Source organism: Pleurodeles waltl, chromosome 4_2 (genome assembly GCF_031143425.1).
Source record: "Pleurodeles waltl isolate 20211129_DDA chromosome 4_2, aPleWal1.hap1.20221129, whole genome shotgun sequence".
In the NCBI taxonomy this organism is placed as follows: Eukaryota; Metazoa; Chordata; class Amphibia; order Caudata; family Salamandridae; genus Pleurodeles; species Pleurodeles waltl.
Window position 1 is genome coordinate 471,418,092 of NC_090443.1, and position 27,430 is coordinate 471,445,521.

A 27,430-nucleotide genomic window follows, 5' to 3' on the forward strand; every position below is an offset into this window, starting at 1 on the left:
CAATATTATATATATTTTAAAAGCAAATGCTGTCAATGCTGGCCACATCCTAGAGTTTTTGTTCCCTTTAATTCCACCCATGTTGCACAGCGGCCATGCTGCTGTGAGACATGGCTTAAAAAATTGGCAAGACCTATAACTCCAGTATAGGCAAGACCTATTAGCTTTGCTAATACTTTTTTTTCGCTGTGGGCTGGAAGGGCAAGCATCGCATGACAGACACAATGGGGGCCATCAAAACGAATTGCAGCAGGAAGAGGGTTGGGAGAGTAATAAACACAAGGGCAGGGTAAGTGAGACTACGGATGGCGGGAGAGGAGAGAAGGAGGGAGCAAGCACCAATAGATAGCTGGAGGTGGTTAGGAGATGGACGGAGCAAGCACTGACAGGGGGCCAACGGCGAAAGCAACACCAAGACAGCAGGTGAGGTACAGACTGCAAGCACATGCACTTTTATGGATTGCAACAAGTCAATTAAAAAAATAATAATAAAAAGTATCTTCAAAGCATGTGACCAAAGGAAAGACACAAACAGGAGGCTGTACTTGGTCCTTGCTTCTTGGAACAGTGACACTCTAAGAGAAATTGAAACCGGGACATGCTGAACAATAAGAAGCAAGGATATGTGTCATTGAAGCCAACCAATGGTAAACAGAGCATGGTCTAAGCCCGTTAAGGTTTTTTTTTTTCTTTTTCAGTTTGTTTTTAGAATAGATTCACAAGCTACTATGCATTCACTACAACACTAGTAACTTGATTTTGAAATAATACTTAATTTAAGTATATTTCAAATTAAATAGTTTTTCTTGAGTTTAAATTAAAGAACGAATACATTTCTAACAGAATTAAATGTCACATTTTTATTATGAAATAATAACTGTTAAGTGATGTCATCTCGAAGAAAAAAAAAAACACTTACGTTTGAGAAGTCAGGGCACTGTGCTTTTTAGCACAGGAGCAACTAGTATCTGTTTGTGCTGGCAAGGGTAAAAGTTGCCGAACTGATATTGAACATCTATTAAAATCTGTACTGTAACATGTTCATCCTGCAACTAAGATGTCATTTCTTACAGTTCTTTAAAAATGTAACAGCCTTTTTGTTTGTCCATTATGGATAACCAGATTCAGTGCTTATCCCATTCACTACTGTGGAAGCCATATTGCCTACAAGTGACTTATGGAGACATGGTCGATATCTAACACCATGGACACGGTCTTAATTTACCTTGCAAGGAAGGGGCAGGATGTGAAATCCACACTGCATATACAAGGGCGTGATGTACAATAGGCCCACAACATTTAACAGGTCTTACAGACATTTCTTTCCTAACATTTAAAAGATGCTGTTGCATATGAAGTGCAGTGAACCGGTGAGTTTAAACTAACTTGGAGGAAGGCAGAATGATTCACTGATCATTTTTAAAAAATCCACTTTTTATTTATTTTTTATTCCAGCTAGCACGCCTACTTACTTCAACATATTTGTGGTGACTAGGTAAGCACAGGTATCTGGGCATGTTCAGGAGGGGCCAATGTTCTTGATGTAAGAAAAGAGTTGCAACACGAAATGTATCATGATGGAAGGTATAGGATATGTAACCCAGCAGACCAAGCAGTGCCCATAACAATGCATTTCTTTACAACAGTCTGCTGGTGCACTTCCATAAAATAAATTAGGCCATGCTGAAATCAAATGCAGATCACTTTGCAGGAGGATAGGAATCAGAAAGAATACAGCACATTGGATGACTTGTATACCTAGAGCCCTTCATAAAATCATGTCAATATTATCTGTGGAGCTGCTTAACAAGATTAGAAAAATAAAAAACAGAAGCCATACAAGCTTTTTTCAAAGTAAAGTTCATGATGCCTCTTGACGCCCTTTGGAAAGGTCCACATTTAGATACAGTTACAGAGGGTGGTACCTACTGGGCCGTCTGTAATGACAGCCATATTGATGAAGATGTTCAGTGTATACAGTGTTTACTCAAACGCCACAACCACAGGATAGCAGTAACACTGATGCGTCCAAAGACAAATTTGCAGAGGTACAGCTACTTCTAATTCACACAACATAGGTTGCTATTTATAATACAATGAAAACATCAAACCAGAGCAAATGGTGCTTAAGTTACTGGTCACTTCTCGTCCCTTCCTTCATTCATTCTCCAGCTCACATCAGTATATGCAAGTCTTACCTGTGTTAGTGGTGTTGTTATCTGTGAAAGATAAAATGCATGTCAGGTTACAGTCACTTTAGCGGATGCTTGTGCGTTTTAAAAGTAAAACCTTTCCAGAGCCTTTCTCGTGTGCTATTCCTTTCAGTAACGTATGAATCGGATATTAACAAAACAATGAAAAATAAACGAGCCTAGAGAAACAGAGTACAAATCTATACAGTTCAATTAGTACACGTATCATGAACCTTAAGAAATACTTTAGCTTTGAAAAAATATGCAGTGAATGGTTAAAACACTCAGGAGAATAGGCATCTAGTTTACAAGCCGAGACTTATTGCATTTCCCCACGTGGCCCTTCTTTCTATAGTGTACGGACCGGATGCTTCTGCGTAATTACATGGAATGTTAAGAACATTACAATTAATGCAAATCTGTTCATTATTTCCACATGGTCTAGTGAAATGCGTCAACGCGTTTTTTTAAGCAAGGAAGGTTTTCGTGCACAAAAAAAAAAAAAAAAAAAAAAAAAAAAGGAGAAAAGCTGCTCACCCACCCTCTTGCAATTTGCGTTGTTTTTGGTTAATATTTTGCCACAGTGATGTAACTACACAGCGTGGTGTAATTTAGGATTTGTGTAACAAGTGTAATGTAAAATTCATAAAATTATGTGAATTGCCGAGTCCTAGCTACCCTTGCACTTACATCGGTTTGTCAAATTCTCGCTGTTAAATTAAGAAAGAATAATTTCTCTAAGGGAAAACCATCAAATACTTGCCAGCACACTTAATCTACTCTCCCCTCACACAATAGTTACACGTTGCTCTCACTTAAATAACTTTGCCTCATGCTTCACCCAAAATTTCTGAAAAAAATTCATACTAACCAACAAAGCTTTACTGACGCCCACCAACTTCAGACTACATATCACACTTCCCACCCTTTCACTGATTCCTTCTTTCATACAAATCCATCAGAGTTAACTTCCAGCAGCCACACACCAACCTTCCATGCATGCCATCGAACCACTTCAGTTCCTCAAACTTTCACACCGGAACCCCTTTTAATCTGGTTTTAAGGTGTTACAAACCACACAAATGATCCTCACTCACGTATCCAACTTCATCTTCTCCAGCCCCTTTATCACCTCATCTGTTGGCATATCCTTATACCTCTCTGCGGCATCTGATACTATAGATCAGATTACACTTCTGGCACAGACCCGCTCACAGCTAGTCCTCAATCTATCTCTCAGATCACTGATCTGCAGATCACTGATCTGCCATTTACTTGATCAATGCATCCTGGCTGTTTTAGTGCCATAAGGCCCACTTCTGGGTCCCCTATAATCACATTACGTAATCTCGTGACAATATCATAATTTTCCTTGGCTTTTCCCAAGTGGTAAATGCAGACGACACACATCTTCCTCTCGTTCCTTACTTTCACTATTCATTTCCAGACATAAATCTCAACATGCCTTATGGACAATCGTCACTAAATGGCATTTCACACACTGATGTCACATTCATCCAAAATTAAACTAATCATTTTTCCACAACTATCCATCGCACTCCTTCACCCAATCACAGGCACCATGAACACAGCATCGTCGGCCATAAACCTACGTAACACTTCATTGAATATGATAGGTTTATCTCCAACACAGATTAGTAATGAAAATACATCGAACATGCTCAAATGTTTTATTCTCCACATCCAAGACACTGATCTCCTGAGCAAACTCAAGAAATGTGTAAACATTGGTCTAGTTTCCCCTATATTCTCTAACCTCACTGGATAAACTGCTGTATTTTGCAACAAGAACTTGTCATATGAACTCCCCAGACACATCCACCTTACAGAATTGCCACCATGCAAGATGATCAAGAGCACAAAAAAAAAAAAAAATCACAACAAGCTCGCTACAGGCTACTAAATCTTGGCGTTCCAGACCATAAATTGCTCCACTCAAACTACCACTCATTAATCTGGGGCTGCTACATGGTTACAGGCAACATTTTCTTAGACAACTACAAGTGTAGGTGGAGAGCACCTCAGGGGTTGCTTTTATTCATTTCGGGTTGGCTTGGATGGTATTTTACCAATCCAAAGCTGTAATTCTGTGCCTTCAGTGTTAGATGGTTTTTGTCATTTTACAGGTCGCTATGGATGGCGCTAGTTAATCCTATGCTTAAAGACTGTGCCATATACATGGCATAAGGGCTCGGCGTGGAAGGCACTGTGTTAATCCTATGCTTAAAAACATTGCTAGAAAAACAGACATTTGAGGTGATCAGATTTTAGAGGGTCTCTGGCAATGTAGGGTGCTAGAGCTGTCCCCAATAGGTAGTTATATTTAGGTCTGCTCTTCCATAGAAAGAGCATTGTTTTGCTTGATAATTACTTTGACCCCATTTGATCAATCTTCACAAAAAAAAAAAAAAAAAAAACACCTCAGCTCTTTCAGGAAAGTTTTGGGGTGATCCATCAAGCAGGGATGAGAAAAAAGGTGGTCCCAAAATGCAAAATTCCAGTGCATTATCCAAAGACTTCTTGAAGATGAGCTACAGCAAAAACTGCTGAAAGGAATTAAATCAAAGCGGTCAGGAAGCTAGATCTTGGTCCGCAGATTGTGCTTTTTGCGATTTGGTGTAAATCTGTTAAATAGTTTGAGAAATTAAGGATAACAAATTATTATATATTTTAGCACTTGGGCTCGCAAGAGTCTCAAGACTCACAGGAGCACCAGTTTAAAACAAATTGAGCATTCAGATTGGCCCAGGGAGCTTTATTTCACTTGGGCCATCCCTCTCCCATTGGAGTCAGACTCCCGCAAGTGCTTTGATTGGCTGCCAGACCATGAGAAAACATTTCTGGCAGCCATTACAGGACTCTGGGACCTTGTCCCCTGACCTGAAGTAAAAAAAAAAAAAGTAGTATTAAATTAAATATAGGGCAGGGCTACCCTGACTCCCTAGGCCCCATCTGGGAACACCCCTTGCAGCACCCATGGTGCCATAAACTGAGGGGAAAAAAAAGAAAAGAAAAAACAAAATAACACATACACCACACCTCGGCTCTCACCATGATGCGGCCATCTCTTGCCGCCTTGCTCCTCACTCCTCTTCCCTCTATGTGGTGCCAGACCATTCACTGGGACAGTGGGTTGGAGAAACCTAAGTGCACCTGTGTGTTTGGCCGGCCTGTGACGGCTGGCCAAACACATACACACTCTCCTCCTTCCCACTCCCATGGCCTAGCCACGCCCTGCACTTCTGGCTGAGGCAGCAGATGAAAAATAAAACTATAGTAAGCTATCGTTTTATTTTTCATCTGCTGGCTCTTAGTCAGGGGATAGGGGGCAACAACCCTCTGCCATTGCAGAAGAGACGCCCCTGTTTGAGTGATATCTTGTGGTGGAAGATATGAACAAGAACAACCACTTTTCTTTTGGATTGAATTTGCATAAGTAGTAAATGTTTTACTAAACACAAACTACAAAGCTTCCTTCAAAACAGGAGTTTATTTGGCTTCCCTCCATAAGTACGTATTAATCTTGAAAGGACAGAGTGACCATTAAACTTCATTTTGGCCTTCTCCAAATCTATTATCCATTCCAAAAGAGTGCAATGTAAGGAATAACTTCCATCTCACATAGTTGACATGGAGATTTGGCGACTTAAGGGCAGAATTAAAATTCTGGGAGGCCTTCAACTTGTACCTTTGTGGGCTTTTGGGCTTGCAAATTATTATAGCTTCTTCCATTTGTGTGTCTAGGCCAAGTCTTGAAGGGGCAGTATGCAAGTGAATTCATAAAAATAAAGAGAAGCAGTAGTTTCAAAATAGTGAATCCTCTGGATGAATGAAATCCTCTAGATCAGGTTTTTCCGCTGTGTAGCTCGTGAGCTACTGGTAGCTCCCCAGCTACCTTTACCTGTGCAGCCTGTGGAGCTTTTGCTTGCTTGACATATCAATGTATACCAAAATTGATAGTGTGTTTGATGAAATCTGCATTTTCAGAACACATAAGCTGATGTTTGGAGAAAAATGGTTAAATGTCTATTTATGGCTGATATTTGAGTGATAAAGCATGTGATGTTGGAGAGACAAATTACTAGCATTGCATTAGTGGCAGGAGTATTGCAGCTATGGCTCGTAGCGTTAGCTCCCATTGTACCAATGAGGCTGCTGGATTTAGGCGCAGCATCACCTGAATTGTCTCGAACGGAGTCCAATCCCGCATCATGTGACAACTGTCGGTCTACTCAGTTTCCGGCCAGCTAGCAGCGCCTCATCTCTTCCCAAGAGCAGGGACGACTTGTGGCAACCCATCGCATGACACTGCGACTTCTCAGGGAAATCGTGGTGGATCATATCTCATCCCTTTCTCTCACTTACATTAGACTCACATGCAAAGACAGAGGCAGAAAATGGTTCAATAAGATTGATTGAATCAGCCGTGTCTTAGATAAAATGGCATGAAATGCAATAATGAGAATGATGAAACATACTACAAACAAAATGGTGACACGAAAAGAGAAACACAGAAAATGTCCCACCTTACTGTCACTTTACACAATATATGCAATTCCTACCTAAGCTACATTAGACCACAACAGGATAAGCCCTAATCTGCCCTTCAGGATTCTCCCAGGGAAGACATCATCCCCCATACCAGAGTATGACAGTAGTGAAGAAGCCAGTTATCTACAGAGACACCACTCCCCATGTGGGCCAGGGAACCAGTGGTCTCAGCAAGCAGCTGTAACGAAGTCAGACAACATGGGGTCATGGTCATCTGGCCAGAACCTCCCTCTAACATTCATGGGACATGGAAATGTTTTTATAATAAAAAAACGTATGTTCTGAGAAAATGTCCCCACTTGTGCAGAAAATCCTATCTCTCTGCAGCCTTGAGGAAAGCACAGAGTGAAAGAATACTGTACAAAGAAATGTAATGCTTTCCCGGGCAAAAGGACAACAAGATAAAGAAATTAAAACACTGCCACAAATGAGGTGGATTCTAAAAGAATAAAATGAAATAAAACAAAACCTTACAAAGCTAAAGGGCAAAAGCAGAAGGGCTAGTTGCTAAATTAACGTGCCCCGAGACATCAGTAAAATGGCTCTACAACACCCTCCACTTGTCAGTTCAGAAGTGGTAAAGCAGCCTAGTTCCTAATTTCAAAGCAGCTAAAAGGCAATGCTTTAAAACATTTAGACATAAAAGTCAATTGTGACAAGTTAAAACACACTTGAGCATGTGAAGTGTTAGAAAGGTCAATTTAGAAGTTTAGCAGTGGCGCCAATGAAACTAAATTTAAAAGTCAATGTAATTTTTTAAATCTCCAATTACAGTCTGGACAATTCAAGCAAGGAAGTGTTCCACTTCGGCAGGTGGTAATGTTACTAAATCGGTGCCAAGGAAAACCAAAGAGCACTCATGTTCAAACGCTGAGCTTCTGCTGAGGCAGCAGCATTCAGTGTTGTACCTGCTGCTGAGTCAAGAACTGTATGATTCATGAAAGGCAGCTCAGACGGCTTCTCGTAGCACACACCCTCATTGCGTAGGTCTAGTAATGGGCCCTCAGCAAGATCATCAACAGATCAGCATCCAATGAAAGTAAGCACCACGTAGAAAGACAAACAGTGCACATTCAAAAAAGGCACCAGAGGCATTTAATCACGGGCTGCACACAATCCAAAACTGGTCTGAATGACAGACCAGTTGCACTCCAGTTTTTTCCAGGAGTCGTGCTCCGAAATACTGCATCATGCGTTCACGACACAGTTGCGCTGGTGGAAGCATCATCAGTCCTTGCTGCAATGGGACAGCCATTGTGAAAAAAAAAAAAAACAGCAACAGCAAGATTATGACCAAAGTAATTGGAAATTCCCCGAAAATATTGTGTATGGCTGAAGGTATTAAGTCAAATAAAGAGGAGAAGGCGTTAACAAAACCAGAACCAACAGCCATAAAGAAATGTATAATCCCAGTAGTACTATACGCATTAAAAATGTGTCCCACAAGTTCCACAAAGTGTCTCTGAAAAACTGTATTTAAAAAGGACTATATTTCTGCACATGACCTCGCCATTTGGAAACTTTTAGTCGGCTTAACTTGTCAAAAGACACATTTGAAGTAGCCAAGTGAGGCCCAATATCTGCTACTTTCGTCTATTTGGGGGTTTGGGGGTAGAAGAACATTCCGCAACAGGTGACAATTTGGGAGACCGAAACATAAGCTATTCCGGCTCACATTCCACAACCATCCTCACTGTTAAGAAGCACGCAACTTCCCATTAGAGAGTACCTGGAACGCAGGACTAATCAAGGGGACTGGAACTCCCTTCCGATAGCAAGCCAAATTCACTGCCAAAGTGTTACACGCCCCATGCAAGAACAGGCAGCCTACAATCGGATGGCTCACAGAAATCCTGTATTCACTGCCTCTTAGAAAGACCTCTTTCATACCATTAAGACATTTGTGCGCAAAGGAAGCTCCTACACCTCATGAATGTATCTCCTAGCCTTTCATACCTGCCTATTGGAATGGGTTTCAAGCAGAATGTAAACTGCAGTGTTGAAATAGGCAGATTAATAACCCCATGTATTAACCATTCAGCAGATTGTATTTCAGCCACAGTAAAAGGCAACTTTTCTAATTTCTCGATATTTAACATAAGTCGCTTCCTTCTTGCAGATTAAACAGTGTTGTATCAAGTGTATATGTGATTGGACAAGGAGTTAATCTGATGACCTAAAATAGCTAATGCTTTCTGTAAATTTTCCTGACCTATTTGCCTTACCGAGCAGCGGCATTAGAATAGCAGTTCTGGTACCATATATTCCCAGAACTGGAACTGGTGCACATTAAGGACTGAACTCCTTGTTCATAGCAATTTTCTCACGCACTAGATCCCCCCCAACTTTTGGAATCCAGCCAGTTGGCGTTATTAGTGTCACTTATTACCAAGGAGGTAGCACTGGCAGATATGTGGTCGTCACGGAACTGTTGTGGGTCCCGCAAGACAGTGACACATTAATTTATGTCAAAAGGTGTATCTGCCGCCTCTGCACCAGGACCATCAAGAACTGGAACATACATTTGTGTTCCAAACAGGCATTTATATGGGGTATGCCCTCCCAGAGACATTTTGGGCAGATTATGTGCTCTGTGGATTCCCTACAAGTGAGTAAGCCAACTATGACCCGTGCCTAGTATTCTAGCTGTTCAGGATTGCTTTAAGTTCCGGTTTCTTTGCTCCACAACACTGTTTCCCTCGGGAGGATACAGAGACGAATAACACAGTGGAACCCGTAACAGGGCCATGGCATTCTTGAATACCCTGGAGGTGAAAGCAGGGCCCTGGTCCAAGAAGAAAGCCACAAATGCATATGTGCCGGTAAAGAACTGCAAATCTTTAACATTTCAAGCGTCAGCCAAGCATTGTGCCCATACCTATAGAAAACTGGAACATAAGTCGACAGCGACTAAGATGTATTTGTATGTACCATCAGGTGTCAAGGGACCACAATGGTCCAGGTACACACATTGTAGAGGTTTGTTGGAAATTAGGATGCACTATTGACAGATAACACTTTTATTTGCTGACAGATGTCACAACAAAGGACATACTGCTTGGTCTGTATAGACCTGGCCACCTATAACATGCTTGTAATAGTGAAATACTAGCTGCCACACCAGCATGGGCAGAAGCAACTCCCTCATACAATACTTTAATCAACTCACCCCTGGTATTGATAGTAGGGCAGTATTGAGGCTATATATGCAGTAGGAATATTTGGCAGGATATGCCTTTGGCACGGGCTTGTCTTCAGCCGAAGCTTTCAAAGCAGCCAGTGTTTCATCACCCAACATCGTCCATGAACAAGTTATTGCTATAACAGAAGCCATAGCTACTGCTGACTTGGCCGCTTCATCAGCCAAGGTATTGTCAGTAACGTGTACTCCAACACGTTGATGCCCAAATGTATTAACTACATGGGCATTGGGTAGCGTTTCTTTTCGATCTGCTACTGTCCCCCACAGAAGTCGGTGTTTAATGGCGTTACCTTTTGAATCACTGAACCCATTCTGGCGCCAGTAATACAGGTATTCATTGAAGGACTGGGCACAGTAATCCGAATCACAGATGATCAATGGTAACTGTCCTGGGCCTGTGTGTTCCAGTGCTATCAGCAGAGCCTTGAGCTCTGCTAGTTGTGCAGTGCAGTCCCCTAAGGTCTGCGTGTAGGCGTGTTGAATTCACCATCCTTCATGTAGCCACTCACAACCGCACAAGCGGCAGAATATTGATGTTTGGTGCATACTGCTTGCTGGGCTGAGCCATCAGTGTACAGAATTATTTGATATTGTTCAATAGGCAAAGTGTTTGCTGGAACTGGGTATTCTAGTTCAAATTGGAGACATTTTTGAGTTTTTAATTTTGGGTCAAAAACATAAATCAGCATCAATGGCCATCAGAGACGTTGCCCATTTAATCTAACATGGATGTAGTGCCTTAGCATTAGGAATGCTGGCTTTTGTGACAGCCTTGAGGGCTGGGATCGAAGACACAACGTGTTTACCCTGGGCCAGAGGTCTCTCCAATGACAGTCATCTTAACAGCAGTCAGAATTTTTTTTCTGTGGTAGCAAAGTGTTGTTCAGCTGTGGAATACAAATGTGATTTGTATCACCCTCATTGAATGTTACGTAGGTGAAACCAGTGGCTCCAGCAATTACTCTGATGGCCAAATGTGTTTTGTTGTCTCTTGTGTGTAAGTGTTTAGCTGCAAGCATGTCTTGCTGCAATGCTCTGAGAATGTGTGTGTTAGACTGTCCCATATTTGCTTGAAACGTCAGGACATAGTAAGTCATATAATGGTATAATGCATTGTGCATAATCTGGAATGTAAGTTCTGCCAAAGTTTAAAAAGCCCAAAAATGACTGGAGCTTTTTGATGTTTGGGGTTGAAATTGTGCATTTTATTCTAAAAAATTGGGGCTGGAGGCTCTTGCCTTCAACTGATAATTCATATCCCAAAAATAGGACACTAAAGAAGGCTATTTTAGTTTTTCTGAAATTGAATGTATAGCCCAATTCGGCAAATCCCACGATGTGGCTTACCTGTCTTATATGTTGAACGAGATCATCATCCATATGGTAGATATTATCTACACAGGACAATGCCTCAGGGTAAATGTTGTGTAAATTTGAATTAACAAGCTGAAAACAAACCTGGACTGTTTTTATACCCTTGTGGGAGTCAGCAAAAAGTTTCTATGAGCCTAAAGCGCTAAAACTTGTTAAATCCCTACTTTCAGGCATTCTATTTTGGCAGAAAAAAAAAAAACGCTGGAAATATCCAAGGTTGTTTTATATTTTTTGCGCATTCTATTATTAAGTGCTGTACTGTGTGCATTTGCATGGCAAGTGTGTGTGTGTGTGTGTGTGCGTGAGACTATTTAAATGTCTGTAGTCTAAGACTATTCTATATGAATGATCCGGTTTAACTACGGGAAACAATGAGTTGTTCATTGGTGAGACAGGGTTCAATTACGCCCTAGTACTCTGTGTGAGGATTATCCTCACGGGTGCTGTAGCTTCATGCTTTATTGGATATTGGGGTTGAGGTTGGGATTGAATTGGTAATATATGGTAGGGAGAGTCTTTATCCCCATCCTATATGGTTGCGACATAATGTGGGTGTCCGTGCCAATGCCCAATCAATAGCGCAAGCCTCCCTGAGCTCTCTTGGAACAAGGGGTGAGAAAGAGGGTTCAATTACCTCTTCCTCATATGAAAGATTACAGATAAATTCTAGTGGCCAATCTTTTTCAGCCAATCAAATATCAGAAATGGTGGTTACACAATGGGTCTGTTGTGTGCTCAATATCCCCCTTCTAATTGTATTTTTAGTTTATACACTGTAGGAAAGTACCATCTTGCCTGGCATGTTACCCCCATTTGTACCTGTGTGTCAGCTTGTTTTGCCTGTCTCACTGGGATCCTGCTAGCCAGGACCCCAGTGCTCAGTTTGTGGCCTGAATGTGTTCCCTGTGTGGTGCCTAACTGTGTCACTGAGGCTCTGCTAACCATGCTCTCTCGGTCTTTAAAATTGTCACTGCAGGCTAGTGACCATTTTTACCAGTTCTGATTGGCACACTGGAACACCCTTATAATTCCCTAGTAGGGTATTGGGGTTCCAGGAGATCACTATGGGCTGCAGCATTTCTTTTGCCATCCATAGGGAGCTCAGACAATTCTTACACAGGACTGCCACTGCAGCCTGAGTGAAATAACATCCACGTTATTTCACAACCATTTTACACTGCACTTAACTTATAAGTCACCTATATGTATAACCCTCACTTGATGAAGGTTAGGTGCAAAGTTACTAAGTGTGAGGTACCCTGGTACTAGCCAAGGTGCCCCCACATTATTCAGGGTAATTTCCCCAGACTTGGTGAGTACGAGGACACCATTACACGCATGCACTACATATAAGTCAATACCTCTTTGTAGCTTCACAATGGTAACTCCGCATATGGCCATGTAACATGTTTAAGATCATGGAATTGTCCCTCCATGCCAAATCTGGTATTGGGGTGCCAATCCCATGCATCCCCAGGGCTCCAGTATGAACCCCAGGTACTGCCAAACTAGCTCTCTTGGGTTTTCACTGCAGCTACCACTGCTGCCAACCCACAGACAGGCTTCTGCCCTCCTGGGGTCTGGGCAACCCAGTTCCAGGAAGGCAGAACAAAGGATTTCCTCAGGTGTTAAGGGCCTGAGAGGAGTAGCCTCTGAATGCTTTGAAGGGTGCAGATGGTGCCCCCCTTGCATAAACCAGTCTACACTGGTTCGGGGATCCCCCAGCCCCTGCTCTGGCACGAAACTAGACAAAGGAAAGGGGAGTGACCACTCCCCTGTCCATCACCACCCTACGGGTGGTGCCCAGAGCTCTTCCAGTGTGTCCCAGACCTCTGCCATCCTGAATGCAAAGGTGTGAGGGCACAGTGGAGGCCTCGGAGTGGCCAGTGCCAGCAGGTGATGTCAGAGACCCCTCCTGATAAGTGCTTACCTGGTTAGGTGGCCAATCCTCCTCTGAAGGCTATTTAGGGTCTCTCCTGTGGGTTTCCTCTTCAGATAACGAATGCAAGAGCTCACCAGATTTCCTCTGCATCTCTTTCTTCAACTTCTGCCAAGGATCGACCTGCTGACTGCTCCAGGATGCCTGCAAAACCGCAACAAAGTAGCAAGACGACTACCAGCAACATTGTAGCACCTAATCCTGCCGGCTTTCTCTGTTTCCTGGTGGTGCATGCTCTGAGGGCTGTCTGCCTTCACACTGCACCGGAAGCCAAGAAGAAATCTCCTGTGGGTCGACAGAATCTTCCCCCTGCTAATTTAGGCACCAAACATCTGCTTCAACGGTCCTCTGGGTCCCCTCATCTAGACGAGCGTGGTCTCTGGAACACAGGAGCTGGTTCCAAGTCACCCAGACAGTCCAGTCCTTCTGTCCAAATTTGGTGGAGGCAAGTCCTTGCCTCCCCACGCCAGACAGTAATCCTGTGTACTGCGTGAACTGCAGCTGCTAGGGCTTCTGTGTACTTTTGCAAGGAATCCTTTGTGCACAGCATAGCCCAGGTCCCCAGCACTCCATCCTGCATTGCTCAACTCGCTGAATTGACCACCGGCTTCGTGGGACCCTCCTTTGTAGTGTTGAGATGACTGCTGTGCTCAGATTTCTTGAACCCCTGTTCAAGTGCTTCTGCAGGTGCTGCCAGCTTCTGCATAAACTCTGTGCTGCTGAGCGCCCCCTCTGTTTCCTCCTCCAAGGGGTGACCCCCTGGTCCTTCCTGGGCCTGGGCTCGGACAGCACCCATTTTCTTCAACTTCGACCTTTGCAGCTAGCAAGGCTTGTTTGCGGTGTTTCTGCATGAAAACAACTCTGCATCCTTCAGCACGCCGTGGGACATCTGTGCAAAGGAGAAGTTCCTGGCATCTTCCGTTGTTACAGAATCTTCAGCTTCTTCCCCCGGAGGCAGCCATTTTGCACCTTCATCCTGGGTTTAGAGGGCTCCTGCCCCCCCCCGGACACTTTCGTGACAATTGGACTTGGTCCCCTTCCTTTACAGGCCCTCAGGTCCAGGAATTCGTCTTCAGTGCTTTGCAGTCAGTTGTTGTCTTTGCAGAATCTCCTATCACGACTTGTGTGTTTCTGGGGAAGTACGGTAAGTTTACTCCTACTTTTCAGGGTCTTGGGGTGGGTTACCTTAATGTTTTCTTACACTCCCAGCGACCCTCTGCACACTACACTAGGCCTGGGGACCCTAAGTGGTTCGCATTCCACTCTTAGTACATGGTTTGTGTTGCCCCTAGGCCTATTGCATCCTATTGTATTCTATAGTGTTTGCACTACTTTTCTAACTGTTTACTTACCTGATTTTGGTTTGTGTGTATATTCTTTGTATTTTACTTACCTCCTAAGGGAGTATATCCTCCGAGATATTTTTTGGCACACTGTCACTAAAATAAAGTACCTTTATTTTTAGTAACGGAGTATTGTGATTCTTATGATATAGTGCTATAAGTGGTTTAGTAGGAGCTTTGCATGTCTCCTAGTTCAGCCGAAGCTGCTCTGCTATAGCTACCTCTATCAGCCTAAGCTGCTAGAACACCACTAATAAGGGATAACTGGACCTGGCACAAGGTGTAAGTACCATTAGGTACCCACTATAAGTCAGGCCAGCCTCCTACATACACCCTATCGGATATGGAGATGCGCATGTCAGCAGTCTCGACTTCTAAAAAGTCGTTAGTTGCTTTCACCTCCAGATGCTCTTTAAGATTACAGAAAACTATTATGACCTTTGCTGCACTGTCTAGCTGGGCCAGTGCCCACTTCCTGTTCTACAGCAAAGCTCCTATCCGGGGTGGCATTTTGAATGCATGCCACAGGCCCATCTAGTGAAGAGAGGTGGGCCACCTTTTTTCTTTATGATTTAAAGTTTCTGTTGGGGAAGGTTCTCTTCTTTCTTAACAGAAACTTCTGATGAGCATTTTGACTCCTTTCTCGGTTTAACGTACTCAGTTCGCTGTTCTGACCATCCACCTCTCACTGCGTTATCTACAGATACACCATCCCCACATGAGTCAGGGAACCGGTGGTCTCAGCAAGCAGTTGTAATGAAGTCAGACATAACGCAGTCCTGGTCGTGGTCATCTGGCTGGAATCTCCCTTTAATGTGCATGGGACAGGGAAATGTTTTTATAATAAAATAACTGACTTTCTGAGAAAATGTCCCAGTGTAAAAAATATGTGCATGTCTGTGAATGTTAGAAACGCAATGTACCCCTTGTGCTGACAATCCTATCTCGCTGCAGCCTTCAGGAAAGCTCAGAGTGAAAGAATACCGTACTGTTAGACTTTTCTCCCTTAACTTTTTGCCTCCGTTTCCCAGGTTGTTGATGTGTGCTGGACTCTGATTTTGCTGTTTTTGTTACTCCGGGCACTTTACCACTGCTAACCAGTGCTAAAGTGCCAGTGCTAGTTACATGTGTATGTAATTAGTTTATCCATGATTGCCATATTTGATTTACTAACAAGTCCCTAGTAAAGTGCATGAGAGGTGCCCAGGGCCTGTAAACCAAATGCTACTAGTGGGCCTGCAGCACTGGTTGTGCCGCCCACCTAAGTAGCTCTGTAATCATGCCTCAGACCTGCTACTGCAGTGTCTATGTGTGCAGTTTTAAATTGTAATTTCGACTTGGCAAGTGTACCCACTTGCCAGGCCTAAACCTTCCCTTTTCTTACATGTAAGACACCCCTAAGGTAGCCCCAAGGGCAGGATGCAGTGTATGGTTAAGGTAGGACATAAAGTAATGTGTTTTATATGTCATGACAGAGAAATACTGCTAAATGTGTTTTTCACTTTTGCAAGACCTGTCCCTCTCATAGGTTAGCACAGGGGCTACCCTTAAATATGATTAAGGTGCAGATTCCCTTTGGGAGTGGATAGACATGTGAAGTTTGGGGTCTCTGAGCTCACAATTTAAAAATACGTCTTTTAGTAAAGTTGATTTTGAGATTGTGTTTGAAAATTCCACTTTTAGAAAGTGAGCATTTTCTTGCTTAAACTATTTCTGTGACTTTGTCTGTTTGTGGATTCCCTGTGTGGGTCAGTTTGACAGTTGGGCTGGTCGCACCTCTCATTAGACAGTGACACAAAGGGAGCTGGGGTGTAGTCTGCATTTCCTGATGAGTCGTCCGTGCTATGAGGGTGGGGAGGTATAGTCACTCATACCTGAAAGGGCTGTGCCTGCCCTCACACAATGTAGTGTCCAACTAGGGGGTTCATGGGGGTTTTTACACTCATGGGGTTCCCCAAGGAAGTGGTATCCGATAGGGGTACCAACTTCATATCCACGTATATATGAAGTCTCTGTGGAATGAGTGTGGGGTGACCTACAAGTTCACCACCCCTTACCAGCCCCAAAGTAATGGTCTGGTTGAGAGATTCAACCGCACCTTGAAAGGCATGATTATGGGCCTGTCAGCCCTTGAGGCTGAAGTGGGACGTCCAAACCATGCCTTCTGTTAACTTACAGGGAGGTGTCACAAAAGAGACTTGGGTTTAGTTCCTTTGAGCTGATCTATGGCCACCCTGTGAGGGGACCTTTAAGTCTGGTCAAGGAGACTTTGGAAAAAGCTCCTAATAAATCCCCCCCCCCCCCCCAGGATATATTCAGTTACATGTTGGCTCTGAGAAACCAGACTGCACGCTTAAGGAGACTCGCTAAGGAGAACCTGGAAACAAGCCAGGAGGACGTGAAACACAGCATGACCAGAATGCCACTCTGGTCAAGTTTCAACCTGGACAAAAAGGGTGGGTGATGGCACCAGTGGAGCCTAGGACACTCCAGGACAAGTGGACTGGGCCATTTGAGGGGGGTGGAGCGCAGAGTGAAGCCACCTACCTGGTGAACTTGCAGTCTCCAAGGAACCCTTTAAAGTTCCTGCATGCCAACCGCCTCAAGCCGCACTTTGAGCGGACTGAACTGTCTAGGCTCCTTGCGACAGTTGATGGGGTGGAGGAGGAGAGGGTGCTTCTTCCTCACCTCCTGTCTGCAGGAGAGAAAGCTGGGTCTGTGAAGGGAGTGATCCTCTCCCCCTCCCTGACTGAAGAGCAGCAGATGGACTGTCGCCAGATGTTAGGCCAGTTCACCTCACTGTTTTCCCTGATCTCAGGGGTCACACACTTGTGGTCACTTGATGTGGGCACTGGGGACAGTCCACCCATTAAACAGAAAGTTTACAGAGTGACTGGCAGGGTCAGGGCTTGTATTATGATGAAGTACCCAAATTGAGAACCCTAGGGGTTATTGAACATTGCAGCAGTCCTTGGGCCAGCCCACTGGTATTGGTCCCAAAGGCTGCTGCACCTGGTGCCACTCCAGAACCCAGGTTCTGTGTAAACTACTGGGGACTCAATGCGTCAGCAAGATGGACGCACACCCCATCCCGAGCTGATGAGCTCATGGACCGGTTGGGAGCTGCCAAGTACCTTAGCACGTTTGACTTAACGTCTAGGTACTGGCAGATTGCCTTAACTGAGGGGACCAAGGAGAGGTCAGCATTTTCTACCCCAGATGGACTCTTAATTTAAGGTGATGCCATTTGGGATGAAGAATGCCCCGGCCACCTTTCAGAGGTTCGTCAACCAGGTGTTGGCTGTCTAGTTCTGCATGAGAGAAACACCTGCACCACCTCTGGAGAGTGTTAGAGGCCCTGCAGAAGGCAGGCCTCACTATTATGGCAAGCAAGTGCCAAATTGGGCAAGGTTCTGTGGTGTACTTGGGACACAAGGTAGGGAGTGGCCAGGTGGCACCTCTACAGCCAACAAATGTATACCATTCTACCTTGGGAGCCTCCCAAGACCCAGACTGAGGTAAGAGCCTTTTTTAGGTCTCACTGGCTACTACAGGAGGTTTGTCAAGGGATATGGTAATATTGTTACCCCCTTGACTGAGTTGACTTCTAAGAAGCAACCCAGAAAGGTGATCTGCACAGAGGCTTGCCATACCGCTTTTGATCCCCTGAAGGCTGCCATGTTCACAGCACCTGTGCTGAATGCACCGGACTACTCCAAGGAGTTTGTTGTGCAAACAGACACCTCAGAAACAGGTATTGGACCCATACTCGCACAGCTTAATGAAGAGGGCCTAGAGCAACCCGTAGCCTTCATTAGCAGGCGGTTACTTCCCAGGGAATGTAGGTGGAGTGCCATAGAACATGAAGCGTTTGCTGTGGTCTGGGCGCCGAAGAAGCTAAGACCCTACTTGTTTGGGAAACACTTTCGGGATCAGACCGACCACAGGCCCCTCAGATGGTTAATGCAGATGAGGGATGAGAATCCAAAACTGTTGAGGTGGTCCATTTCCCTACATGGAATGGACTTTACAGTGGAACGCCGTCCTGGTACAGAGCACACCAGTGCTGATGGTCTGTCCAGATTCTTTCGCCTTAGTGATGAGAACTCCCATGAAGTTGGGTGGTTGCTCCCCACTTTCAGCTGGAGTGGGGGGGGGGAGCGGAGGGTGCTTTAGAGAACAGGGTGTTAGACTTTTCATCCTTGGCGTGGTCTCCCTTAACTTTTTGCCTCCGTTTCTCAGGTTGTTGATGTGTGCTGGACTCTGATTTTGCTGTTTGTTACTCTGGGCACTTTACCAGTGCTAAAGTGCAAGTGCTCCTATACAAAATGTGTATGTAATTGGTTTATCCATAATTGGCATATTTGATTTACTAGTAAGTTCATAGTAAAGTGCATTAGAGGTGCCTAGGGCCTGTAAACCAAATGCTACTAGTGGGCCTGCAGCACTGGTTGTGCCACCCAAGTAGCTCTGTAATCAGGTCTCAGACCTGCCACTGCAGTGTCCGTGTGTGCAGTTTTAACTGTAAATTCGACTTGGCAAGTTTACACACTTGCCAGGCATAATCCTTCCCTTTTCTTACATGTAATGCACCCTTAAAGTAGGCCGTAGGTAGCCCCAAGGGTAGGGTGCAGTGTATTGTTAAGGTAGGACATATAGAAATGTGTTTCATATGTCTTGACAGTGAAATATTGCTAAATTCATTTTTCACTGTTGCAAGGCCTGTCCCTCTCATAGGTTAATCTGGGGGGCTACCTTTAAATTTGATTAAAGCATAGATTCCCTTTAGGAGCGGATAGACATGTGGAGTTTGCGGTCTCTGAGCTCACAATTTAAAAAAACATCTTTTAGTAAAATTGGTTTTTAGATTGTGTGTTTGAAAATGCCACTTTTAGAAAGTGAGCATTTTCTTGCTTGAACCATTTTTGTGACTCTGCCTGTTTGTGTATTCCCTGTCTGGGTCAATTTAACAGTTTGTCTAGTGTGAGGTGCAACCAGCCCTGACACAAAGGGAGCTGGGGTGTAGTCTACATTCCCTGATGAGCCATCTGTGCTAGGAGAGAGGTGAGGAGTGGTCACTCACACATGAAAGGGCTTTGCCTGCCCTCATAAAATGCAGTCTCCACCCCGTGGAGTGTGTCTGGGGCCTGGCCTGGGCAAGGCAGGATTTCACAAACAAGAGAGACTTCTCTTTGAAGTAGGCCTATTTCAAACTCAGAAAGGGGTATAAGAAGAGCACCCAAAGCCCCTGAAAATCAGATTACTGCTGGAACAAAAAGGAACTTCTGCCAAGGAGAAGAGCTGGAAAGGAGTACTGCCCCTTTGCCTGTGACTGGGCTTTGCTGGGTTGGCCTGCAGTAGCTGCTTCTACCTGAGACAGGACAAAGACTGACTTGTGTGACTTCCCGCTGGTGAAGAATCTCCAAGGACTTGAACTGAGCTTGCCTCCTGCTGTTGAAGTCTCAGGGACAACAAAGACTTCTCTCTGCCAGCACTTGGGCTTTCTGCTGAGAGTTCCACCAGCTGCACCACACTTGGCAGGCAGGAAAGGACAGAAATCCATGCAACGGCCTCTGTGCGGGTAAACTTTCGACGCACCACCCACTTCACGGCTGCTAAACGACACGCTGCAGGCCTTGTGGCTAAAATAGACACTCCACCTGCATTGCAGCTGGGAGATCAACGCAACGTAGCTGGAGAAATGATACACAACACCCGCAGCTGCTGCTGCTGCTGCTGCTGTTAATGACGCAAGCACCCGCGCAGCGTGGTTTCTGGCCAACATGCGCCAGTGAAAATCAATGCAAAGCCTGCCCGGACCCAAGGTGCCAGCCCGGACCGACATCACTCTTACTGGAGAAAAGAAACGACGCACGCCAACCCGACTGGAGGAGGATTGATGCACGTTCTCGCTTGAGAGTGAGAAATTGACGCATCGCTGGCCTTTCCTGACACACGCTCACCCGTGCAGCTTTATTTTGACACTACCAAGGAACTTTTGTTCAATAACAGCATTTTCACTGTTTTCTAAGGATTAAGACTTATTATTTTTAACGTTCATAACTTGACTTGTGTATGTTGGATTTTTGCCATTTTTATCTTGTTTTGTTTAGATAAATATTATCTATTTTTCAAAATCTGTGTGGTGTGATTTTGTAGTGTTTTCAGTGAGTTACTGTGTGTCTTGGTACAAATACTTTACACATTGCTTCTGAAGTTAAGCCTGCCTCCTCGTGCCAAGCTACCAAGGGGGTGAGCAGGTGTTAAATGAGGGTGATTCTCCTTTACCCTGAATAGAGTGAGGGTCCTTGCTTGGACAGGGGGTAATCTGACTGCCAACCAAAGACCCATTTCTAAAAAAGCAGAAGTATAAGCCTCAGAAAGCAAGGTTTTATTGATTTAAAAAAAAAAAAAAAAAAAAGTATCAAATGTATCAGACATGCCACGCGTCATGTGGGAGCAACACCCAAGCATGGATGCATGAAAAAATAACAAATTACCTCTTTATCACACACATGGTATGGAAAGCCAATGTATATAAATGCAGCAAGTGAGGTGTAGTCCTATTGTAGGTGCCAAATCATGCTGTAAGACTTGAGTATTTTTAGAAAATACATATTGGCTCGAGAGGCCAATGATAAATATTCAAATAAGGAATGCTGAAAATAAGTAAGGGGAGGAGATAGGAAGTTTTAAATTAACTGGAAATAAAGAAGAGTTGGAAGAAGCCTTTAGTGTGTGAAGCAGGATACTGTGAATTTTTTTGGTGTACAGCCACAAGATAGTTCAGAGTCACAAACGTCCTGAGGGTGATGAACAAACATTATTTGGGGAGACGAAACTATATACTTGCCAAAAAAAACAAAATCGTCTGTTTGAGATGTTTTCAACACTAGAGTGGCATTTGTTAGATTCAGTTACAGATGTTTGAAATCAGTCTGGAACAAAGGTTGTGCGTCACTTGTCTTTTCCATTACAATTTTTTTTTACGAAGGAGTAAACTATATTCTAAAAACTCGGTGCAGTAGTATCGTTTACAGTGAGATCACTTTTCTAAGAAGAGCTCCAGAGGCACAATACTCGTGTCGCAACGATTAGGGGAGCAAAACACTCCCATCTCCTGCAGCCACCGTTCATTTAATTGGAAAATATGTCCTTGCACAAGAACTTGCACCCAGCAAGACATTTCACCCTATGGGTCTTGAGAGGCATGATGCTGTTAATTAGATTCAAAGCTCCCAATGAGAATAAGTGTGTGGGCGACTCTAGTTCTTATCCATGAATGAGGAGATGTTTATCCAGGACAGACAGTGATAATGACGTGGCAACGTGGAAGAAGTAAATGTCTGATTGGCAGAATTTATTAAAGGTATTTCCTTATTGACATGGAGCCTGGCTGATGGTTCTCTTCAGTTTTGAGAAAGGGCTTGACTTATGTGTGTGTGTGTGTGTGTGTGGGGGGGGGGGGGGGGAGGGGGGGGAATTTTGGGGATTTTTAGCACAGGGGTTTACAGTATGTGTTTGTGTTCGGAAAGTAAGAATTGGTAAACAGATACCGGTCCATGATTGTGCAGCATCTATTAAATTCAGTACACGAGCGAGAGCCTCCTGCAACTAACATCCCTGTCTCTTTTTATAGGTCTGTAAAAATTGTCTTTTTTCGATTTAAGTATGGCCGACCATGCTATTTTCCCATTCACTGCTGTGGAAGCCATATGCCCTGCATTGTGCCTGTGAGTGACTGCTGTTAGATCTCACATGACCTCTATCAAATGTTATGGACCAGCTATTACTACACGTTGCCTCACAGGAACATGCACCATGTGAAAATCAAATTGCATAGACAAGGGCTTGCGGTGCAATAAGCCCACAACAGTTATCAGGTCTTTCAGATTTTTCTTCTGCAACAATTGAAAGATGGTGATGCATATGGTGTGCAGCGAGGTTGTTTGACGAAACAGAGCGTGCATATATCACGCATGCCTTTAAAATGCAGTCGAAATAATGTACGTTTCGTTACCACACATTATTTTACCAGGCAAGTCGTTTCAACAACGTGCTTTAGGGAAGCGCTGGATTTTGGAATAGTATAATTTACTATTCCAACTCCGGTCTGTGCAACTGTAGGGAATGTGCTGGAATTCAAAACCAACACTAGTCCAACAATGCTTTCCCTAAAGCAAGTCATAAAGATTTGGGTGACTCAGGAATGCATGGTAAAGACACATTCGTTGAGACTGCGTTCTAAAGGCTCTGCGCGGTTCCTGCTGCGTGGTAAGGGCTGTTTCCCGTGCAGCGAACCAGACTTGTTAAAAAAACTTGGAGGAATGCAGAATGAACCACTGACCATTTGAAAATGGCCACCTCTTTACCTCTTCATTTCAGCAAGCACAACTCTATGTCAACATACGAGTCGACCACCTAGGTCATGTCTTTGGACATGGTTAGGAAGGGCCTATGTTCTTGATGTAAGGAAAGGGCTCTGTCAGTAGGTGTAGCATGGCTGAGGACGTGACGCTAGGGAATCACCCATTGGTTTGCATCTCTTTGCAAAATGGTCGGGTGGTATTTCTGTAAGGTAAATCACTATGAGGTGCTGAAATCTGATGCTGATTGCCAAACAAGACAGGAAGCGATCATGGCAGGATCTGGCAATTTAGATGACATGCATACCTACAGCCTCTCATTAAACATGTTAAAAGTGCCTGTGCAACTGCATTACAAAATTGAAAGAATGAAAAACACAATCTAAAAGCTTTTTTTTATTATTAATTGCAGGGTGCTTCTTAAAAACCTTTAAAGAACTCCATATTTAGAAGCAGGCGGAGAGCTTGGCACCACAGGACCAGTTGCAAAAACAGTTGTTGGAAAAGGGGTTTCTGGCGGTCTAGGGTAATCACTTAAGCCAGGGAGAATCCATCGCTATAGTCAGGGTAGGGGACCCACACACCCAAGATAACCCCTGCTCCCCTGCTTGGTAGCTTGGCCAGAGCAGTCAGGATAATCCTGAGGCAATGTGTTTAGTCAGTGTCTCAGTCCATCTCTCTGTGTCCGTCAGTCTCTCTCTGTGTCCGTCAGTCTCTCTCTGTGTCCGTCAGTCTCTCTCTGTGTCAGTCAGTCTCTCTCTACACACACACACACAAAAATCTATGAAAATAAGCTTTATCACATAGAAATCATAGACCAATCATTACTCTGCCAACCAGGCAATTGTCACATCCTCATAATGAGGGCAAATAGAAGAAATATTTTGCCATTGCACATGTCATGAAACACACCCTGCCCATGTACACAAGGTGGACCCTGAGAATATTCTCATTACCCTAACGAGGCAACAATTACAGATATTACAGCAGGTCCTGAAAGACAGTAGAGACACTGAGGGCACAACAAATCATTTGTGAAATGCAGAATGTCCAGCAATCATCAAAAGCATCATCACTGGGTATTTTACGCAGTCCTGTAATAAAACTAGTTATCCTTATCCTGCAAAAGTCAAAACGACATGTTATAACATCAGGGCATGCCATACAATAATCAGAGATAGAAGGCCAAGTGTCCCCACAAGCACCTTAGTATCAAGGGAACACATGCTTCATTACCTGGGCACCATAGACCCATAAGTGGATATCCTGAGCAGTCAAATGAATTTGGGCTAGGACATGCAGCATAACTGTGCATGTTAGCTGAGCCAGTAAAAAACACATGGGTCTCCAGAGAACGGCAGCAGTGCTAGGGTGATCGTCCGTCCGTTGTCTGATGGATGGCTTAGAGGCCTGCATTTGTCCATACTTTTAGCCTTTCAACAATTGACAAAAGTTAATTGTCAATTTAATTTGCCCAGCTGGAGTATCCTGTGCTTTGATCCTGGAGGAGGGGCAGACTGATGAGGCCTTCTTGCCAGGGTGCCTGCTTTTCAAAAGTAATGCAAATGTGCGCAACTGGTACATCTGCAAATGTAAAGGCTGCTTGAGAGCAGATCTAGGCGTTAATCAACGCTGTCACATGAAGCTTCCTGATGGCAAGTATATTTTCTTTTAGAGAGGTGTTGAAAGGGTGTTCCAAGCTGAGCTGGGGAGTGCCTGCTTTTAATGGGCATTTATAAAACATGTATGTACTAGCTAGATCTGCTTATTATTGAAATCTATACTTTAGAAACACTATCTTTAACCTAAGTTTATGTACGCATTTTGTGGCAGCCTATATTATATTGTGTGTAGTTCAGTGTTGGCTGCCACTCAACAGGCGTGACGGGGTGAAATGGGATGAAAACATTTAATATTACAAAAAAAAAAAAAAAAAAAAGCTTACCTGAGGGGGAAGACACCACCAGCCAAACAGACATGTGCACTTTGTGTGCACAGAGCCCTCCTCCGGCCCCCTCCCTCCAGCCTAGCCCAACCTTGACCCTTCTCCCAGGAAAAATATAAATTATAATAATGTAACGTTATCATTTTATTTTTCCTTTCCCTACTATCGAGTGGGGCACCGCTCCTCTGCCTTAACAGAGGAGCCGCCCCTAGTGTAATTTGCGTTTCAAATAATGATCAGAGCCACTTGAATTATGTGGCAGGAGAAGCCAAAATTATGTGGCAGGGTTGACTAAGTTATGCAGCAAGAAAAGGCAAATTTTGCAGCATAATGAGACATTATCTAATAGTATTACTTCATTATTTTGTCACTTTTTTACTTGTTAACACTGAGCATAGGTTGCACCTCGGCTTAACACCCAAACATAGCAATAGAAAGGTGAAAGGTCAAACTTTGCGAAGGACTTTTGACTGCGTTGCAACACTTCTTGTTGTGATTTTAGAAACTTTTGGACAGTTTGAGCTAGAAACGAAACTTTTGTATGTCAAAATCTGAAGATTACGCAGCAGGTAATAGATTAAGTGGCAGATGCGGCAGATCCATAATTATGCAAAAAAAATGCCACAGCTACACAATCGCATAGTTCAAGTGGCCTTGATAATGACTTACATATTTGCAGTGCTTTCAGGGACCATGTGGCACTAAAAATACTCAAGTCACTTTCCCTGCTGCACCAAACAGGATTCAATTCTATGGGCCTCTGATTGCACACAGATACCTGTAATTATCGCATTAACCAATAGAGGTTTAATAACATAAAATAGTGCATTTCCCATTGATTAGTTTAACTTCCATGTATTATTCATTTAAGGTGTGTGTTATATGTAGTTACTTGATAGCAAAAGATGAACAAAATAGTTACAGAATAATGTGTTCTTATTTAGCCTTTCCGTTGATTCCGCCTTTGCACTCGCTGACCCTGTCTCACAGCAGAATCCATACATTTCTTTAATGGACTTTGACTGCTGCATTGAATAGCTATGTAATGTGTGACGACGCCAGTGATATTAGCACCTGGTGCCCTGCCTTCCCTTACCTTCATTGTGTTCCTGTTTTTTTTATTTTTTTTAGATATTGTGTCTGATTTGTATTTCTTTAACACAGTGTACTATTCATTCTACAGAAATGTACAAAAACACTGCCTTCTAGTTTTAAAGGGGATTGAATAAAAGCAATTAACCAAGTCAGTGGCTAAAGTGCACTGTGTGTGATTAGAAAGCCTGGGTTCAAATCCCGGATTTCCTGCATGACAAATTGTGTGATCTAAGTCAAATCATTTTACTTCTTGTGTCAAATTCACTTGAAAGTGACCTTTGAGAGCACTTTCAAGTAATTCAATTTAAGACGGACTGTTTACAAAACACTCACTTATATGTTTTATAAGCCAGTAATGTTCCACTCTCCATAACAATAATATTAGCCATGATGTGAAGGACACCAGATAGTTGGTTCATTTTGTTCACTCCTGGTGTTGTCAAGAAGGAGGGTTAATGAATGTTTTAATATTTCATAAATAGAAACTTTCACTTCATATAAATGCCAATGCAAAGTTGGAATCTAATGTACTAAATTGAAAAACTACCATACGTTTTAAGATTTTATTGTTGTATGCCAAAAGAGGTTGCATAGTAGAATGGTAGCCAGGTATGTAGCAGCAGATTCATTTGTACATTTACAGAAGAACAATGCTGGGCTACATACATTTATGAATAGTTAGAACAGTTTTTACATTTTTCTGTGTAACAATCTGATCCATATAAACTGTCCCTCCACACCCCTCCTTGCCCCTCCCCCCAATCCAGTTGCCGCTTCCTCACCTATCAGGATAGGGAAGCAGAGCAAGGAACCTTGTGGGGCTTAGAAGAAAGCGTTCTAGGGGAGAAATCGTGAATATGTTTCACATAGGCGGCCTTCGAATACTGCCTTGTATAGTTGTCTACATATGGCAAGAACAACTAGTACACAGAAACAGAGTGTATGTGTTGGGTTGTTTAAAGAGGCAGAGTTATCATCCTTGATGCAGTCTTTGAAGCCTATCACCAAAATATTCAACATCTGTGCAATATAATATTTTCTCAGCACACCCAGTTATTCAGAAAGGAAGGAGGAGGAGGTCAGAGATGGAAACCAAAAGAGCGAGACCTTGGTCCAACTTACAATACTTGGAGTGAGTGAATTCTTCCAGTGCAGTGTGATCGAGGAACTTAGTAGAGGGTTTCTCAACTTAGGGCAGGGGGCATATGCCCAATAGGACCACTTCTGAGGAGCTTGTAAGTACATGGCCCATCGTGATTGACACCATCTCAATGACTCTCTGCCAGTATGAAAGAAGAATGGGGCAAGACCAAAGCTTATGAAGCAAACCAGCATCCAATTCCATACATCAAAGACATGCTGCTACGGATCCCATGCATATGTTATTAATTCAGGCAGTGTA

At 43.6% G+C, this 27,430-nt stretch overlaps 1 protein-coding gene across 1 annotated transcript in view; it reads right to left on the bottom strand.

Annotated features, from left to right (window-relative positions):
• Positions 1–27,430, bottom strand: part of LOC138292925 (vespryn-21-like) — a 270,086-nt gene that overhangs the window by 185,474 nt on the left and 57,182 nt on the right. The window contains exon 3 of the mRNA XM_069231804.1: positions 2,199–2,219. Within this exon, the coding sequence (XP_069087905.1) occupies positions 2,199–2,219 (21 nt within the window). The remainder of the gene's footprint in view (positions 1–2,198; positions 2,220–27,430) is intronic.